General features: G+C 43.7%; 1 protein-coding gene across 1 annotated transcript in view; it reads right to left on the bottom strand.

The window, feature by feature from the left end:
- ZNF541 (zinc finger protein 541) overlaps positions 1 to 20,725 on the bottom strand; it is a 32,430-nt gene that overhangs the window by 5,564 nt on the left and 6,141 nt on the right. Inside the window, exons 5-15 of the mRNA XM_090053285.1 lie at positions 17,972 to 19,739; positions 15,222 to 15,280; positions 13,063 to 13,222; positions 12,335 to 12,502; positions 10,732 to 11,059; positions 9,441 to 9,504; positions 5,080 to 5,222; positions 4,379 to 4,482; positions 3,740 to 3,815; positions 3,088 to 3,176; positions 1,394 to 1,534 (exon numbers count right to left, since the gene is read on the bottom strand). Coding sequence (XP_089909411.1) covers positions 1,394 to 1,534; positions 3,088 to 3,176; positions 3,740 to 3,815; positions 4,379 to 4,482; positions 5,080 to 5,222; positions 9,441 to 9,504; positions 10,732 to 11,059; positions 12,335 to 12,502; positions 13,063 to 13,222; positions 15,222 to 15,280; positions 17,972 to 19,739 — 3,100 coding nt within the window. The remainder of the gene's footprint in view (positions 1 to 1,393; positions 1,535 to 3,087; positions 3,177 to 3,739; positions 3,816 to 4,378; positions 4,483 to 5,079; positions 5,223 to 9,440; positions 9,505 to 10,731; positions 11,060 to 12,334; positions 12,503 to 13,062; positions 13,223 to 15,221; positions 15,281 to 17,971; positions 19,740 to 20,725) is intronic.

Genomic DNA, 20,725 nt, shown 5'->3' with positions numbered 1-20,725 from the left:
TGGTACTGGTCATCTGCATTTTAAAGCACTTTGTCACATAAAACTGCTCGGAGCAGGGGTAGACCACACATTGTATAAGATACCAGCGATTGCTTTGAGTCCGAGCTCTACCAATGCTCCACCGTTGCTACCCCAGTTAGAAATAAACCTTCAATGACAGCTATGGGAAGCTATAATTTAAAAAGTCTAATTTCAGGCACCTGCTAAAAAGGCCATGTGGTCAGGGTGCACGAAATCCAGACCTATACTATCCTGATCCTAAACTATACAGGAACCATTCCTTCAAGGTGCCAAGAACTCTTTATTCTCAATCAAGTTCATGGCAGGAGAGGGAGCTTAGAAGGTTTCTAGGGACTGGACCCACAACCATTTCCTACCCGTCAGGAATCTCTGTGAAACTGTTTGCCCAACATGTTTCAGGGGTGTAAATCAACACAGCTCCACTGACTTCAGGGGAATTGTGTCCGTCCGCACCAGGAGAGAATGGACTCCCTGCCCTCTATTGCCTTCCTCAGGAAGAGAAAGCAGCACTTTACATATTTTAAATGCAGTGTTCTCCAACGCCGATACCTCTGACCCTCCAGAGCACTATAAACAGGTACCTGAAGGGGAAACACTATTCTCCAGTCGTTTCCAGTCTCTGCTTCTTGGGCTGATATTCATGAAGCCCTCAGCCCAAACGCATCCAGCTTTAGCAAATATTTATCAACTGCGAGTCTGCCTAGGGAATTCCTTTCAATTCCAAATACTCAGTAAGAAATAAACTAATTTAAATGACTTGAAAAATAATCACGGATCTGGTAAATAATTACATGTTCTTTGTGCTGTTCTGTTAACAGAAAGCACAGTCTTTGAATGAACAATTACTAATGAACCAAGTGTTGTGAAAACTAGCTTCCGATGCATCCAGATGATCAAGTATCTCCTGCACGCACCTCTGATAATTTTTTTCTCCACTTGCCATCATGAAACAGCATAGCAATATCCATGTTGTGTGTCAGATAATCAGCAAGGGTTTTTTTCTTCTTTGCAAAACACTGGCACAAAGAATGCCACACGGACAGCAATACGTTTCGTGCCAACAGCTTCACTAATAAGGAGCTGGGGATTATTTTAGATGACTAATTAGGAGCTGGGAGTTATCTTAATCTCTTGTTTTAATTAGCAGCGGAGCCAGAGCGTCACAAACAAATACTATCCTGAAAAAATAATGGCACGTTAAGCTCTTCTTGTAGTATCTGATAGGTCCTTCAAGTGAAACAAGGAAAGCAATAGAATATTAAAGAGGAAAGTGTTTCCGAAGAACTTGCTAAAAACATGCCTCCGCAACTCCTAAAGCAATGGAAGATTTTTAAATTAATTGACTCTCACATGGTCCCCAGGAATTTTCTACCTTTTCTTCTGTGCTTTCTAACTCATCCTTGTCTCTCTTGACCCTTTTTTCTACCACTTGTGCTCGACTGAGGTCAAATTTTATTATTTTTTTCCAGATATAGTAATATTCAATGCACTGGAACACGTTCTTAGTTTGAATCTAACGGGAGAAAAACAGAAGCAATCCACAGTGAGTATATTAGTAGTTCTGCAGTTACTTCTATAAAATGCAAATATACCGCATATGTATCAATACATAAGTATTTCCACTACCTAGAGTAACAGGTGTCCGATACCAGAATGACAGGAGCCAGACAAGTACCTATGTGACTGGGATATGGAGTGCGTACAAGCCCGAGACGCTTAACTGATTTATGACTGCAAACTCTTTAGACCCTTGAAAAATACCTGCCACAGGCGCTTGAGCTGAATCTCTCACTTTAAATCAAAAGGGCACGCTGATGAGGCATTATCTCCGAGACATCTGGGACTCTGAAACTTGCTTTCTTGGGCGTGTCTACACGAGACACTACTGTGCACTTATTTAGTAATTGTATGAGCAAGTACTAAATAAACGTGCAGTAACCAGAATCACTGCACAGTAGTGCTGGTAAGCGTCTTTTAAGTGACACTACTACACAGTAACGTATTAGCACTGTCCCTGCTGTGATGCACTATTGTACAGTATTAGTCAGCTACTGTGCGGTCAGCGTCTCCTGTAGACACATCCCCTGGACCTGAATCAGCCCAAATGATCATACTGCAGTAGGCACCTGTTTGACAGGGGCTTTGGAAAGGAATGAGAATAAGCTTCCCAGACTCACAAAGGAGCTGAAAAGAGGGCAGGATTCTGCTTTAAATGCTTATTTTAATGTTGTTAGGATTTTGCTGTTCTACCAGTTAAGTTAGGGAGAGCAACATCTTATATGGGTGCCTTTTCATTTTCAACAAAAATGCAAAGAGCTGAATTATGATGAAGGGATGATACGAAATACAAGTATTGTAAGCTGGCTAAGCGTAAAATGGAGTTAGACTAGTAGATGACAGAACAAGGAGCAATGGGCTCAAGTTGCAACAAGGGAAGTTTGGGTTAGATATTAGGAAGAATTTCTCACTAGGGGGATAGCAAAGCATTGGAACAGAGAGGTGGTGCAGTCTCCGTCCTTGGAGGTTTTGAAGACCCAGGTAGACAAAGCCTTGGCTGGGATGATGTCATTGGGGCTGGTCCTGCTTTGAGCAGGGGGCTGCACTAGATATGACCTCCTGAGGTCCTTTCCAACCTGAATTTTCTGTGATTCTATGAAATCTTACTTTCTGCATTGTAATTAAAACCCAAAAGATTCCTCAGGATCTAGTAATAAGAATTAGCTCTACAAGGCTAGAAAATATAAGCCTTTGGCCAGTGTATCTGACCTCCCCAGACAGAAAATCAGCAACTCTGTAACTCTTTTCCTTTTGCTTAAGTTTTTTTTGGGAAATATCCACTGAAGTGAAAAATGTGTTAGAAAAAGCACAAAATACTTTTATTCTTCAAGAGAATGTGAAAATAACTTCAGAGCTCCTAAAGCTAATCATGAGCTTCTAAGTTATGATAACATCTATGTTACGAGTTTCTAAGTTATAACTTCTATACTTCTCCTGAAGGTGTTTTATTAATCCAAGGGGGGGAAAAGAAAAAAAAAACAAAAAAACCACACTCTGTAGAGACCTTACCTTCTGCTGTATCAGGTAAAAATCCTTCTTATGGAGACAAAAAGCCTTTCTAAACAACTGCTTCTCAACAGGCATCCAAACATCTGAACCTAATGGTAATAAGATGCAAATTATTAGATTGCATAGCATGTTTAATGGACCATCAACACTTACAAAATTAAAACACTTTATTATCCACGTAGACATTTTTCCCTGAAAAAAATGAAATTCCAATCTATCAAGCTTCAGTAATGAGTTAATTAGAGTTAGAAGAGTCTGAAAAGCTCTAACTAACACTGGCCCAACAGATGCCCCAGACTGTAAAATATGTGCACTGCCAGAAAAACAGCACAGAAGAGGAAGCGTCTGCCACTCCCGTGTTTCGGCACGCTTCTCCCATTGGGTGTCACTGCAGGGCAGTACATGCTAAAGAGCTGCATAAGAAGACAGCCGGGGAGTCTGACAGATGAAAACAGTGAAAGCAGATTAAAACTGAACAGGTGCAAGCTATTGCTACCACCACGAGGCGAGAACCTTTGTTGTAGGTAGATGTGCCAGTGTTTTAAAGCAGAAGCAGAAAATAAAAGGCAGAACACAGCACTTAGTCAACTGCTGCTCAGCTACTAACATCTCAGCTCACTGGTCCAAAACAACAGGTTGATTTCTCATTGACCTGTGTAATGGTAGTCAGCAAGAGGGTGGGATGCAGGCTTCTGAGGTCCTCCAAGCAGCAGCATCTCCAGGGCTTTCTGCAACAAATGAATACAGAGTCATTAGTTCCCGCAGCAGAGAAGCAGGAAAGAGAATTCTGCTCTCAGCTGGGCTGATGTAGATCCGCCAGCTTTGAGGACACAGCCCAGCATAACTCGAGAGCAAAGTTTGGCTCACGTTGAGCAATGTGAAATAGTGACGTTCTCGACCTCAAGGCACGGGAACATACGGGTGTAATGCAACACAGGGCTCTGCGAGCGTCTGCTCCACCACTTGCTGAAGTCTGCGGGAGTCTTTCGAAGCGCTTCAGAAAAGTGCCTGGCATGAAGCGAGTGTTACACCACTTTAACATGGGGGAGAAAACATCCCTGTGTAGCAGTTCTTTACTTCGGGCTTACATGCACCAGAAAACTGATGCTACACTATGCCAGGTAGGTAGGGCAGTGGAGGCCCCTGGCTGGGAAACGCTGCATCCAGAAAGAGTATTTCTGCTGTCTTAACTACATCACCTTCCTAAAGCTACAAAGAAATGCTATATTGGTCCCAGAAGAAGCCATGTTATCCCAGAACAGTCATTCAGGCATCAGTTACTGCTTCTTACCAAGATACTGCCCTGGGCTTCATGTAGACAATGCAGGGCCAATTCTAGGTTGGTACCTCCCCCAGGCATCACACTGGAGCAGGCCATGTTTAAGAGTTCTGTTACTGCAACCACAAAAGAAAATGCAAAGACAAGTTGTACGATGGAGGGAGGAAAAGGACAAGAGAAGGGCGATGAGGGGAAAAAGGACAGAAGTGAAATGGAGTTAGTGGAGCACAGAAAGGGTGGGAGAACCCCTTCCTTGTCTACAGCATGCCATCTCCCCAATACACCCACGCCCTCCAGACACGCATCTTCCTTTTCAAGGTCAGCATAGATGAACTGGGACTAATGTTGGTGACTGGTTTCAATGAGATGGGACGGAAAGCATGACTGCTTAATTTGTTTACTGCTCTGGCTCAACTTCCTTTTTTGTGTTTAGGAGAATTCAGATTAATTGGGATCTGACAGGCAGCTACACGAGCACTTCTGCTGTGGCCCTAAATTTGTGACCGCTGCACTGTCAACCATGCACCTTAGTGCCCATGCCACCCCAGGCCCCCTGGCTCTACTAAAACTAAGCAGTCTGCTTCCCCCTGAATGCAACCGGGAGAAGGTCAAGAAACAGGAGAATGAGGGAAGAACAGAAGGTTGCAATGATAACAAGGAAGTTTTTAATCATCTCATCGATGGGCAGCCTTAAGAGAAAGAATTTAAGCCACCTCTGTCCTGCGTTTCCTGGTTGGTTGTGATGTTTCCCCAGGGTTTCCACACTAATGACGCTCCATGTTCATCATTTTCTAAAAACGATCTATCCTGGAGGTTTGGAATCTCTGCCTGAAACCGGCTTCCAATGTTAATATGTCTAAAGTAATTTAAAAAAATGGGGATGAGGGAGAATTAGGAATGAATGTATCACCATCAATACACAAATGCACACAAACACACAGATCATGACTGAGCAAGATGCATATGGCATCCATGCTGCATATAAATTCTTCCGCAAAGGATAACTAGCTGCTCCCATGTAAACAGCTAGGTTCACTGCCATCAGATCTGGCCCTTGGCTGGCAGCCCCCATAGGGAGGCCAAACACTGACAGGAGAGGCCAAGGGGAGCAACCGTCTTGCACCCGCAGTGGGTCTCTGGCAGGAGTAGGTTGAAATGTAGTGGAAGGACAGAGAAGGGAATCCTGCACGCTACACTCATCCAGATTTCAATTCTCCTGCTGATAAATCTTGCATGTGGGAGCCGGTGCTTTATGAACAAGAACAAAACACTCAGTTGTATAATGTGAGGGTTGGAAAGGACCTCAAGGGTCATCTAGTCCAACCCCCCGCACAAACACAGGATGCGCTATTTCTACAAGCTATTGTAGACTACTCCCAGTAACAGGCACAGGGGCGGGATTAATGCCTGACCCTGGGTTAGATCAAAATAAAGTTCAGCACAGATATGCAATGCGGTGATGGGCCTCTAATAATGCATTTCAGCATGAGGCGTCTGGTTCAGTTCTTGCGCGTGCCCTACAGTCTTAGAACATCAAGATCTTTTGCGACAATCTTGCTTTTATCCTTTCTAATACTCATTCAGCCCTACGGGTTTTGTGGTTGCCTCTGACACACTGTATTAGCATTGGCCTTTCCTATTCTGGCTCTCATGAATGGTGCAAAACTCAGGAAAGTTTATTCTACCTAAGGATAATCCTGTTATCAATGACTCCGTTCCTAGGTATATTTAATCCACATGGTGCAATCTTGTTAACAATAACCCCCACCCTCCAGGACGTGCCACCTGGCTATTAGCCTTTCACTGGCTGCCGTGCTACAAAACTCTCTTATACTCCTAAACACAGAGCTAGCAAATTCTTTAGTAAACATTAACTTCTTTCAGCCAGTCATGGAGATTCGGGCCTTCCTTAATTAATTTTGTGCAAACAAAAAAGTAATTGATATGACAGCTCTCATTTTCTTTATTATTTAACAAGAACCAGAAATCACACTCCTCCTATTAAACTCATTCTGCACCAGTGACAGTTTTAGAAGCACTAGCCAAGTAGTTTAAGTATCACTAGTCAATGACCACATTTTACAAAAAAGCTGCTCATAGATTTAGAGCCTTTAAAAGACGGATGTTTACAGGGATAATTGGAAAATTCAGAGTTGTAATACCACGGATTTAAAAAATAGCCAAGTGTTTCAAAAGCGATATAAACCCTCCTGTGTCAGGACGTTAAGCCAGCCTCCAAAATCCTTCTCTGGAGGCGTGCTATATGCAGTAAGTGCTTTCTGTAGGAGTCCCCTACCTTCCCTTGAAGGCTAGATTAGGGACTTGTCAAAATGACAGGCTGGCTGCCGCCAAAGCTGTGCCAAGCAGACCTACAGCAGCGGAGTTCCCATGTGGAAACATGGCATATGGTGACATTGGCATATCTGTTATATAGAGAAACTGTAACTAAGACACTCGAGTAGACTGCCCCTTGATCTGATCCAGATTGACAAATCGTGGGTGGAAAAGACATAGTAGGTAACTTCCGCTCTTCCAGCAACCATGTACAGAATTGAAAGCTGACCAAAAGCATTTAGTAAACTACATGCCCCATCGAGTGTGGTGCTGCAAAATTACTTTAAATTCCACCCTACAGTCCTCTTCTTGCAAACACTTAATCCACATGACTTGATCTTTCCCTCTTGCGGTATTTGTACCAATTTACAGATCGGGGAACAAAGGGAAGTAAGGGAATAGCTTGACCCCAGGGCACAGAGGGAAGAAGAAACAAGATGAACACTTAGGAAAAACTCTCTAGGAGGGTGGTGAAGCACTGGAACGGGTTACTTAGAGAGGTGGTGGAGTCCCCATCCTTGGAGGCCCAGCTTGACAAAGCCTTGGCTGGGATGATGTAGGTGGGGCTGGTCCTGCTTGGAGCAGGAGCTGGACTAGGTGTGACCTCCTGAGGTCCCTTCCAACCCTCATTTTCTATGATTCTGTGTTCTCAGTGGTGGCAGATGACAGAACAAGGAACAACAGTCTTAAGTTGCAGCAAGGGGAGTTTATGTTAGATATTAGGAGGAACTTTCTCGAGGGTAGTGAAGCACTGGAAACTGGCTAGCCAGAGAGGTGGTGGGATCTCCCTTGGAGGTTTTTAAGGCCCGACGTGACAAAGCCCTGGCTGGGATGATGTAGCTGGGGTTGGTTCTGCTTTGAGCAGGCGGGTGGACTAGATTACCTCCTTCCAGCCCCGATTTTCTATGAATCTGTGATGATTCTATGAGTTCTTGGCTCTTAGTCACGTGGTGAGACCACGCCTCTCCTCTATCCCACTCACATGAATGTACTGCAAAGCACTGAAGTCCAGATCTTATTAATCACCTACATTACTTCCCCTGCTTTTGGACAGTTACGGAGCTCTCCCAAAAACGAGCCTGTCCCTACACAGTTAAGAAAGCTGGATCTGCCCAACATGTATAGTCAGCAGCAAAAGGTGAAATCAGCATTGGGAAACTAGAAGAAAGGCAACTATGACAGATGACTACCAGAATATCCAAACATCCTGTGAAGAAAGACAGAGGAAGATTTTTATTTATGACGCAAACCCAAGGGCAGAACGAAGCCAATGCTTCATCAGGATAGCACTGGGTTATTTTATTGCAACGTCGTTTTGGCCAGTGCTTGGCATTGTCCAGCCAAAAATGCTATTAATCCAGCCAGTGATACAAGACAGCGATAGAACCAGTCAAGCGATGGATTTATGTATGGGTGAAAAGGGCGGAAGGTAAATAATGTCATTTTAACAGGCCTGTAAAACATTATAGTTGAACTAACCAAACTTCTTCCTTTCCTAAAACTGTCTTTTTTCCTCATCAGTGCCATTTTCCAAGTTCCCTTTTTGTCAGGGATTGGTCAAAAAAAGGGCAAGAAGAGATTGAGTGCTGTGACGCATCAGAAATAACACTGCAAGTTATGTTTCAATTGATACGATTCTAGTCTGCGCTCTTACTGTTCCTTTGTTCCAAGAGCTGAGTGCTTCACAAATATTTCATCGAGGAACACTACACAAATATGAAGGGGGAACACAATACTCTACACAGCTCTAAAATGGGAAAAGAGAGTTGCAGGAAGAGGAAGTGAAATTTAGGCATGGCTGAGAAGCATGATGTTGTGGTAAAAGAGCAATCGTCAGCACTTCTCTGTTCTCCAAAAGAAGAGTGTATTTTCTCTGTGGGGGTTAATAATAACCTAACACACATAGGCATTGTGGAGCTTTTGAGAAACGCCTAAATACAACAAGTGCTAGAGAAGTGCAATGCAGGCCCCCATTCGGCAAGGCATTTTAAGAACGGGCACAACACTCCAGTACATCAAAGGATCTCCTTATCTAATTACAGTTACTCGCAGGCTGATTCAACCCTGAGCTTACCAACAAATGAGCAGCCAAGTCAAGAACTGAACCGAGGAACCTATTCCTAGAACCCCTGCTGTGACCGCTGAACAAAGTTTCCTCCATTTAAAGCTCTGCGTTCATTCAGTGCACATAAATTCAATCGTTTCCAATATGAATTCCATTTTCATTTTCCCCTGGGATTTTTCTGCTCACTGACAACCTGTAGCTCAAAGAAAAACTCTACAGCCCTGGAATTACAGAAAATTTACAGCCCTTTACGCAAGCATTTGGCCATGTCCAGTTTGTTCAAAGGAGAAGTCTTCTGTGCATTCGAGCCATCACTCCTTCAGACCTATATTCCAGGTAATCCACCAATCCCATCTTCTCCAGTAGCTACTATCAGATGCTGCAGAGAAAGGTAAGCAGCTCTGTTTGCATAGCAATGCATCTCTTCGCTTATTTGATGCTGTAATACTGAGTAGCAAGGAAGTGTGCATTATTAAATATAGCTAGGAAGAGGTGGTCATTGCTTAGGGACCAAGAGGACCAATCTGAGCACTAACCCTGACCAAGAAGGTGAAGACAGGCACCTGGGTGGTCAGCCACGGTCCCCTGGAGCACGCAAGTCTGCAAGGGGACGCACCAGATCTCCATGCCCAATTTAGGTTCCCGGAGCCAAGCCACAATACTACTGCTACTTACGGCTCTATGCTGATTTTGGTGTTATCTTTCACAAGAGAGAATCCAACGTCTCCATCCATTCTGTCTAAAAAAAAGAAAAAAAAAAAAACCACACATACACTGAAGTTAACACTCCTGTAAGATCTTCCTTCAGTCTCGCTTGCCATTCTTGCCATACAGTTAATCAATCCATGTCCAGAGTCCTGTGTCCAATTGTGGGCCCCCCACTACAGAAAGGATGTGGACACACTGGAGAGCGTCCAGCAGAGGGCAACAAAAATGGTTTGGGGCCTGAGGTACAGGACTTGTGAGGAGAGACTGAGGAAACTGGGCTTATTTAGTCTAGAGAAGAGCGAGGGGGGATTTAATAGCAACCTTCAACTCCCTGAAGGGTGGATCCAAAGATGGAGCTGGACTGTTCTCAGTGGTGGCAGATAACAGAATGAGGAGCAAGGGGCTCTAGTTGCAACAAGGGAAGTTGAGGTTGGATATTAGGAGAAACTTTGCACAAAGGGGATAGTAAAGCACTGGAACAGGCTCCCCAAAGAGGCAGTGGACTCTCCATCCTTGGAGGTTTCCAAGACCCAGGTAGACAAAGCCTGGCTGGAATGATCTGACTGGGGCTGGTCCTGCTTTGAGCAGCAGGTTGCACTAGATGTGACCTCCTGAGGTTCCTTCACACACTCATTTTCTATGATTCTCCAGCTATAGAAAACTTATTGACTTCAGTGGAGCAAACCAAGCAACTCTTTCAACAACAGGCCCTCCATATGGACCACCCAGATAAAAGTTTTCCTTGTTTTTGGACCACTAATCACAAGTGGCCATCCTGTGGACTAAACAGTCTTAAATTTCAATATCAGAAATGAAATCTAGAGACTACACAGCGCATCATGGGTCAAACTGTAGTAAGTGCTATTACAGCAGGTATTACAGAAAGCACAAACTAGAAACAGAGTCCTGTCCTCCCTCACCTGCAGCTCACAAAGTCCTGGCAAGGCTGGGGGCATGATTCGTATTTGTGTGGGGACACCCTTCAATCAGCAATGGCCTCCAATCCAGATTACGCACACTTTGGTGGGAATAATCTGGTCTTGGAGAAGGGAATAGCTGTTCACTGGGCTCACGAAAGAGGGAAAATATCGGTGTTCACTGTCAGGTATTTTACACTGCGTGGGATCAAGGTGTGCATGCCACTGTTCCAGCACTGGCAGGATTTGGCCCTGGGAATGGCAACCTACATAACAACAGATTGTAGGTATATGTGCACATTTCTGCCCAATTGTCAACAATTTTTAATGTTTAAATTTACCTAGAATAGTACTGAACAGCTTGCTGGGATCTCCTTTTTCAGAGGAAGAACAGACAGTGTTGAAATAGAGCCCTGATCCTTCCCGTATCGGGCTGAGCATTGGGGGTGGAGTATATGGAGAGTATTGGAAAAAGTCCCTTACGAGATGGTCAACCAGATAGACTGGGGAACGAAGATTGCTTTGATAGCATCCTCCTATGCTTGATTGCATCTCACCACATAACGGCAGGGGAGTGGGGATAAAAAGTGATTTGGACCGAGTCTGCCTCTTTCTCTTCTTTTGGTGCATGCTGGAGTCCTTCTCATCCTGGCTTTCCTGGTTATTAACCTGAGAAGATAATTCATTCAAAATGATAAATGATTGCTTGGGGCACAGAAACAACTGCGAGGAACACAGCAACTGCAAGGAACTTGGAAACCTATTAGAAAGGAGGAAGTTTGAAATTACTTGAGTTTCACGTCTGTTGCATATCTGGATTTCTCTAGAATTTGTCTCATTAGTTATTTCTTACACCAGTTACAAGTGATGACCACCAAGATTTATGGAGCAGGTTCAATAAAAAAAAAAATACAAAACACCCTCTTTTCTCTATCCCTTACACATACAGGTTGTCTCAGGTAAAGAAGCAGAAGTTCCCAAGGTATGGAATAGACTTCCGCCGGAGGTGGTTCAAGCACCTACTTTGAACACCTTCAAGACACATTTGGATGTTCATCTTGCTGGGATCCTATGACCCAGCTGACGTCCTGCTCCTGGGGCAGGGGGCTGGACTCAATGATTTTCCGAGGTCCCTTCCAGCCCTACTGTTTATGAAATCTATGAAGCATTCATGAAAACAAGAAGAGGGGAAAAGGGTCCGGGGAAAAGGGCCCTCTGTACCTTTTCTTGCAATCATGGTGAGTTGAGAGAAAAGGTTATCACTGTGAATGCTTCTTAAAAAGATCAATCAGGCTGAAATTTTCCTTAAACCGAGTGTTCTTGCTAAGCAACCATCAAATACATCACCCAGCACTGACAGACAAAGCCAGGCTCCAGAACACCCTCCTATTAATTTAGCCTATTCATTAATTTCTTGGTTAAAATATTCACCTGTTATTGGCGACAAAGAATTACCGTGACAGGCAACTGCTATTAAATACACACAAAGAGAACGTATTTTTTCCGGCCCCAACTCTCACGTATTAAATGAACTTATTTAGCTCAAGGCTGCTTTCATTGTATACTTCCACTTACTTCTTTTCTCATAGGGCTCAAGGCAAATATCCATTGTCCATCAGAATTTAGACATTTCTGACCATTTTCTAACATCATGCAACTCTCAGCGGGTGTTTGGAATTAATTTTTCAAGGCATTTCCAATTGATTACTCTCATGGGGCCCAATCATGAATCTCTTACACTGAAGTGAAATCCACCGCTCTGCCCAGGGTCACCACTGAAGTGCCATTTAAATCCTATTTTGAAGTTTTAACTTGTCATGGTGCACAGGCTTTTTCCCAGCCCCAACCAACAATGGATTTCACACGCCACTAAGCACATGCTCAAAGAAATCATCCCACTGAAGTCAACCTAAGTAGTTTAGAAGATCATAAATGATGACCCACTTTGTTCCCTGCCTGTTCGTCCGTCGCTGTCACAGGTACAGAGACTGGGATCACCAGAGGCACTACTGTTCCATCGTCTAAAGGTTTCTTAATGTCTGAGGGAGTGTTTCCATCACCTATTGGCTTCAGGAACAATGTCTGAGGATTCAAGTTTTCTGCATCATGTACCTTAACACAAACAAAAATAATAATAGTAAAAAAAATTTAAGTGCATCTGGTAGCCTCAACTGGAGAATCTCAAACCATTCCCTCAATTCCCTTTGTTATTTTGCATGTGGGGAACCTGAGACCCAGCGAACTGAAAGGAGTGTTTCTAAAGTAACACAGCCAAGAACAAAATCCTTAAGTGCTATTCAAACGTTACATAATGCTGCATCCCAAACGGTCATGCTGTGTTGTCACACTGCCGTAGAAGACCCACTGAAAAAAGTTCTACTGATACCAGTTTCACCAATATTCCCTAGCTAGATATTGTAAGAAATTCTGCTGGAAATACTGGAAGTTTTCCAATTAATACAACCCATTCAATGGCCATCTGAGGGGCTTCTGACAGCATTGCAATTCCAACCACCTCTGTGATTCTGGACTCTCCAAAATCTTCAGTGCAAAGGTTAAGTTGCTTCAAGGCTTTTATGTCTACCAGTTTGGAACAGGTTTTACAGATCCTTGGGATATTAATTCAGACTTCCATTAATTAACAACTGTTGGAGGATTTGATTTCACTTTACCTGCTGTTCCTTCCTCCCTTGCAGTGATTGCCATTGTTCGCTTTGGAAACACATATGGCTACTCAGACCTTTCTCAGTGTAGAAAAGCTGACTGCAGTTCTTGCAAACGAAACCACTTTCACATTTGCTCCCATCCACATGGACGGCACTGGTTTTGTTACTACAAGTGGAGATCAAGGTAAAAGGATGGAAAATTAACATTATGAAACTGAACTACTGTTTGCAATTTAGTTTCTATCAGTATTAGGTGCACGCTTACATTTCTTCCTTTAGAGTTCACTTTATGTCTATCTGGAAAAGGAGTCTCTACAGTTCATTTACCAGCAAACTATGTTAACCACAGAAAAATCCCCAGTGAGACATAAATCACCCGTGTTAGAGAGATATAGTTTTAAATGGGAGATGTAATAAAATGCCCTCTTGAGCATTTACATGCAATTGTACCCATTACCAGCTATGTACAAATGTTATTTCCAAAGGTATCACTTTCTTTCTGTGGCTTCTCAATGGGATGGCCTGCATTCAAAGCTCTGAAGAGTATTTTCTTAGGGAACCATGCATTAAACATACCATGTGCAATTTCTGTATTTTGAGGCCATCAATGGAAAATGTGTGTCATATGTGGATTGCTTTGTCTGGTGAATTTAGTACTGATGAAAGGTAGCAGGTTGACAACTCCAGAAGCTCAAGTCTTCTATCCATAGTACAAGCAAACTAATAGCAGTTAATGCATCTCAACACTGCTCGCCCTTAACACCCTAACCTCGAGAGACCACCTTGTGGGTTACGTTCTCTATGGCCCGTAAGCCCTAGATCCTGTGTTGAGATAAAAACAGGATTTCAGTCCTCTGTCCTAATGATGATTTTTTTTTTTTGTTCCGATCTGGACATCTATCCGGTAGCAACTATGACTCTCTGTCATTGCTGGCCAGAAATGGATCTTTCACATTCTTAACAAAAGTCAAGCTTTATCTTAGTGAGGTGAGAATTATTTTTGGCTTAGCAGGAATGGCAGGAAAAGCAGCTGCTTTTCCTGTCCAACGTGGGAATTTTAATAGGATTCTGTATTTCATCCCAGCCATGTCAAAAGAACCATACGAACCAACCGGCTGACTTCTGGTCTCAAGTTACACGAGTACAACTCCTTTCAATTCAACTGAATCTCACCACTGTATCTAAGAACAGAATGTGCCCTAATAAATAAAGAGGGGTTAGACTCGGCTGTGAGCCTCACTTTAACAGGGAGTAGCACATAGCTGCACTACCAATAAAAGCAGCCCCAGGAATGAATGTTGAGTCGGTCACAATTTCCCCAGAGGAAAAGAGGTTCTGAAACCTATTTTTGGGGGGTAGGGGAAGGCTTTCCTCATCTCGTGAATGGCCGGATCATGGTTTGGTTGCAGAGGGAAAAAGCAGGAATGGTGTTCCGGCTCTTCATTCCAGTATCCAAGCTCTGAGATAGCTGCACAGCAAAAGGATGGGTTTAATCCTTTCTGCAACCATGTAGAACCAGCACACAATCTTGCCCCAAGTAAATTACAGGTCAAAAATCAGCCATCAGCTTTTAAAAATCCAGCTTGGGTATCCAATTCGATGTCACTAATGCAACAATATGTTTCACAGCCTGACTACTCACTAAGGGCAAAGCTTAGTGTGAGGACTACACTTAGTTAAATACTCACTGACACCCTCTGGACAGGGATGAATCCTTTCAAATGTTATCCCAGATTTGCCTTCCATTGCTTTCATTTTTATCCTGCACTTTTCTATTAAGGCAATGAGCAAAAAGAACAGGGACTGGTCAGCTTTTACTAGGTCTTCCAGAGCCTTAAATACCTTACTCAAATACCCACCTCTCATACTTAAAAATGCTGTATGGCTTTTAGGCTTTTGAGTTTGAAATTAGATTTATGGAAGCCTGGTGGCTCTAATTCAAGTGCCCATCATTTAGCACAATCCCAGAGCTGGCCAATTGAAAAGGATATGTAAAAATTAAATCTCAAGGGAACAGAAAAGAACACATGGCTGACTCTTATGCTTAACCTATATGCTGGAAATCAAACTTGAAAGGACAAATAAAAATCTCTATCATAGATGTTCGGGGCTGGAAGGATGTTATTCTATTTTAAATGTTGCCAAGACTAGTGTACCCTTCTTACCATCCAGCCAACAAGTTTTCTTCCTTCACTGCATTCGTAAGGCTGTAGATCTTTCCACCCTGCAGTTTAAAAAAGGGAAAAAAAAAATCAAAACCAGATGTTACTCTGTCCACAACTAAAATGTACAATATAGTACTTCCATCTTTAAAGAAAAAATGGAATGTTTGAACCGTTTGATTTCCAAAACTCACACTTTTCAAGTAAACTACATGGCAAATCTTCTAAGAGGGCCTCAAACTTTTCCCCACCATGAATTGATAATTTAGCCTCAATCACCTCTGCGTGCATAAATACAAATAAGACATGAATTTCAAGCAATGCCCCTCCGTATGATCAGCTACCATGTTCCCACTACAGGCCCAGAGCATGGATTATCTGAGCCATACACAGAAAGTAACCTCCAGCAGATGTGAGCCACAGACAATGAATCCTATCCCCACCCTCTGCCCCAACTCCCAACCTCCCATTGATCCCTGGCCACATTGCAAGAGGGAAGAAGGATGCCCCTTCTTTCATAGGGCTGATTCAGAGCAACAATTATAAATCTAGTTTAAGGTTAGTTAACCAATCTAATGCTCCTGAGGAAAAGGAACGTCTCTCTGTAATGTCACCATCAAATCTGTAGGGAGGGTAGGGTGTTGTTTTGTGGTTCATAGCTTGATCAGGGCTGCCACAGTCCCATAAAGAGCCTAAGTACCCAGAGAGTTCCCCATGGTTTCCTAGACCAGTGATTTTCAATCTTTTTTCATTTGCAGAATAAACTTCAAAATGGAGCTGCAGACCCCTTTGGAAATTCTGAATGGAGGTGCAGACCACTTTGAATTGTAAGTATGAGTATTCACATACTTTTTATTGATTGTAGTCATCTTTCATGGACCCCTTAGACATAGTCTGTGCACCCTCCCAGGGGTCTGTGGACCACAGGTTGAAAGCCATTGTCCTAGACGCATTCAGGAACGTGAATACCAGCAGTCCTCAGGCCTATCCACTTCCTACCCAACATTTCATAGCACAGGTAGGCTCCGTTCCCAGAAGGAAGGCTGGGAACAGAGCCACAGAAGTGGCCCAGTCCCACTCAGTGTGGAGAAGGGAAAATACCGATTATTCCAGTAAGGGCACAGCACAGGTACACTGGGGAACGGCTGGCCGAGAGCAGTAGTTCTTGCAGAGGCGGAGGAGAGCATGGCTAGAAGCTGTCTGCCAAAGCAGTTCATACAGGCGAGATGTTATCGGGCTTATGCATGAGACGGGAAGTGCAACTAATAACAACCAAGCAGTTTAGCTGACTATATAGAAAACCTTCGAGGCTGAAAATTATTTATCACAGAACAGGTAGGGCATGAGCAATGCCTCAACAGGATTGTCTCTGAGAGCGAGGAATTCATTCTGCATGTCTGATCTCCCCGCTGACACTAGCAGTTAGGTACCAATTACTGCCAACTGCATACGGACATCAGGCCATTCCCCAACAGCCTCATTTCACGCAGCCCTCTGAGCACTTCACAATTTTGGATTAGTCCTGACCCAGGCCTAAGCTGAACCGATAGACTAGGTGAAAGGCAATGTATCACATTACTGAGTAGCCTGCGACTTCATCTTGTTAAATCATTTTTTAAACCTTTGGCACTGGATTAATTAGTTAATGTTTTTAAAGCGCTTTGAATGCATAAAGTGCCATGTAAGTGCTTAGTGTTATTATTGGTGAGTCTAAAGCTGTCAACACTAATAAAAAGCACTTAAAAGAGCATGGAGGGAGACAACGAATAGCTAGAGCCCCATGTCCTATGTCAGGCTTTTACTCTCACTTAGCACATCCCCGTAACACTGCTGTGCTTTCAGTTCTCTTATGTGTAAAACTGAGATAACATTAACCCCCGTTCACCCTTTTGCACAGTATTTTGAGATCTCAATGGAAAGGTGTAGCCTTACGCCCAGACATCTGTGTTCAGAATAAAAGAAAAAAAGCGTGATCAATGGCACATTGAAAAGAACATTTCACTCGCTGCACCACATCCTTGCAGACTTTGGTTTCATCCAGCAAATCTTGACATAAAGTATAAGAAATCAGGAACCTGTCAGACTACCAGGCATGAAGGATTTCAGACTCAACTTTACAGCTCACGATTGATGAAAAGCAAAGAAATATTTCAACCCATCACAAGAGAACTTCACTGATTAGTGGCTAAGGCTAATGCATAATTCAGCAGACGGAGAAGAGAACGAGTTATGAGCATATCTTCCATCCATTTAAAAAAAAATGTAGTAATACGATCCTAACAAAGTCAACAACATCAGCATTAGCGGGGAAACCATTTATTTAGCCTGTGGAATGCTAGCAGTGTCCACTCTGGCCAGGATTATTCTTATCTTTAAATAAGTTTTACTCTGCAACTACATTAAAACTGGACTTTGGATTGGTTCATTAGTGTCCCTTCGTGCTGCAGAACAACATTTCAACTTGAACTCCATATGCAAAGGGTTATAGTACTGCATACTACCATAACTATGGTTTAAAAGCTGTGAGTATTTCCACTAGGCACTGATTTGCTTTCTTATGTTCCCCCTATAACCTTTGCAAAATTGGCCCAGAGAAGACAAGCAACATAAATCAGAGGCAGAGGCAAAAAGCTGGGATTTCTGACTTCTGACTCCCTGCTCCAGCATCAAGATGTTACTCATCTTCTGCTTGGGCATTTACAAATGTAAAGGGAACTTTACTCTTGAAAACGTAACAGAAGATCTGAACGTACCTGGATCCTATTGAAAATAGTTAACTTGCGTTTCTCGCCCGTAACATGACTGGAGGAAGTGCAAGGCAATGAAAAGGAATCCATGGCCACCTGACTCGGAGAAACAGCACAGGACAGGTCAAACTTCAGCTTATCCTTTTGGACACCAGGCAGGCGTCGGGATCTGCCGCCCCTAGCATGTAGTTTATCACCCATTTCTTTGGCATATCGTTTACCCTTCCCTTTCTTGTTAGATGTAGAAGGGATGCTTTCCAAAAGACTTGGCTTCCCATAATGGCTACCCACAGCATTTTCACAGGCTGTAAGTTGTGGCTGGCCAGGACTGGAAATATCCTTGAATTCCAGGCACCCTTTCAAGGATCTCGACTGAAGACACTGCAACACAGCAGCTGTTTGCTGCCTTCCCATTTGGACCTGTTTCTCACCACCAGATGACACATCCTTCTGAAACTGATGGGCCAAGATCTTTTGCATGTACACGTGAGACCCTTCACATTCTGCGAGCTCTGGAAGACGGCAGGTCACGTCAGGCTGTTGCTGCTGAAATACGTTTTGGACTGGTTTTGCTACAGTCTGCTTCGTCTCAGAAGCTACTAGCTGTGATGGAGCCACCACCTGGGTGGGGGATAAAATGTGCTGAGATTTGGTGATGATCTGCAGCAGGTGCTGCTGCACTTGTTTCTCTTCCTGGTTCCCTGTGGTTTCCTGGGATTTCACAAAAAACTGCCTGAAGAGCGGGCTGGTCGTATCCTGTAGTACACTCTGCTTCTGAGTGTCCTGAAGATTCAACTCCCCGTGGTTTTCCCACCGATAGTAATCGATATCGCATCCATGCCTCTTGGTTCTCCTAAAGGTTTCCTCAAAACTGCTGAGTGTCGTTTTACTTGACATTTCCCCTGGTGAATTAAAAGTCACGGGGGTGAATGATAAAGTGTCTGGACACTCGTACGCCTGTGCAAATGAGTCAAATGCATGAGAAGGCCCAGCAAACTCATCTGAAAAGTCCTGACCTGAAATAGCACACACTGGCACGTTTCTAATCCACTGGAAGTTCCTGCTGCACTGAAGGGAGTTTGCGGAGATCTTCTGACTTCTAAATAAAGGGAAACAAGGTAAAGAAGTATTTGGCCAATACTCCTCCCCTGTCGTCTCAAGAGGGAACTGTGGTTCTGAAAGCAGGGGCCTATTGGTCAGGTTTGTTACTATGCTCTCCCCTGGGGCGATCACAGATAAACTGCCAGGATTGATTACGGCATACACGTTGGAAGAGGCAATACTGTTCTGACAAGGGTGACACTCCTTCAACACGTCACCACCCGTAGTTTCAATATGGGCTGCAGTACTAGCTGGAAGGCATAAAACCTGACCAGAGGAAGAGGAGCAAGGCTGCAGGGGCTCCTTCAAGTCAGTGTCTGAATGCCCTGCAAAGGATACTGCAGTTGATGGAAGTTTCTGATTTACGACACTGCTCACGTGTTTGAAGAGGTCTCTGTTGGGCACGACAGAATTAGGTCTGGATTCCAAGTGCCCGGCCAGCTTCTCTGAGATTCCCACACCGCCTTGCTCTGCTTGGACACGGGCATTGTGAGAAGGTGGTGAGGCCTCACAGGCACCTTCGTCACCGGGCATCTCCTTCAAAATACACAGGCCATGCTGCGACATTTCGTAATGCCGGCGCAACGAACGTTGGTCACAGTAGCTCTTGTTGCAACCCTGTTCTATGCAAATAAATGGTTTGGTTTTCTGATGTGTTAGCATGTGTGCACTCCTGGGACAAAGAAACAAAAAGACAGGAGCTTCATATTAAAACTACTAACATAAATGCCGTCACTTCTGATCTAAACTATAGCAGCTCTTGCATTCTTTAAATCCTTCCTGCCAAACTCAGCACTGAATGTCAAGTTCAGCTCTGTCCAAGTCGAAAGATGCACAGGGATTAAATCAAGGCACGACTGACCTCTATTTGGAACAGGTCCACAGAGGTAGGCTGCTTTTCCACTCTAGAAAGCAGGACTAAGATTCCCACTCTCCATCACTAAGCGGGGCAGACTACCGATTTCTGAATCCCATTCCAAACTTACCTGTCCCCTTTCCAAAATTCCCTAAAAAGGTGTTTTTCACCAGCCAGCCTCACTAACTCACCCAGGGACCTGTGAGCCAAACTGCGCGCTTCACACACCGCAGACCGGATGTTGTCACATGCGTCTTGCTCTACCCTGCTGTTTTCATATTATGCCTGTGAAAACCTACCCAAAGAAAAGGGTAACACTAAAGGCATTAACTGAAAAGAGAGGCAGAACTGATGACTTAACAGGTCTGGCAGGGATTCTCCTCCTGTGTGAAATGGAAAGAACCCTGACTGTCAGCCTGGTCAAGCACACAGGCTTCGCAGAGGAAAAATATCTTGCAAGTTAAACAGATTTGGTATTTAAACCCCTACGAAGCTATGCGCACGCTGCTCCACAATGCCATTTTTGAGGGAAGGAAACGCTTTAAAAAAATGCATACTAATACTGTTTTGTCATATGGATTTGAAACATCCAGCCACTCTGCTGGGATTGGCAATTACATTGCTCTGATGAATCAGACTTGCTATACTCAGTCCCGGACCACTGCCACTAGACTTAGAAACCAGAATACACTGTTAAAGGGACAATACTTTAAGAACCACTGAAAATAAGAAGAAATACTGTCCAGCAGTTGAAAGTCTGGGATTCAGGGTATCAGTTGCACGGAGAGGTAGTTTTCAATCGC

Source organism: Crocodylus siamensis, chromosome 6, assembly GCF_052110815.1.
Source record: "Crocodylus siamensis isolate JL-2025a chromosome 6, ASM5211081v1, whole genome shotgun sequence".
Taxonomy (NCBI): Eukaryota; Metazoa; Chordata; order Crocodylia; family Crocodylidae; genus Crocodylus; species Crocodylus siamensis.
The sequence above is the reverse complement of the archived record's forward strand: the minus strand, read 5'-3'. Positions and strand labels throughout refer to the sequence as shown.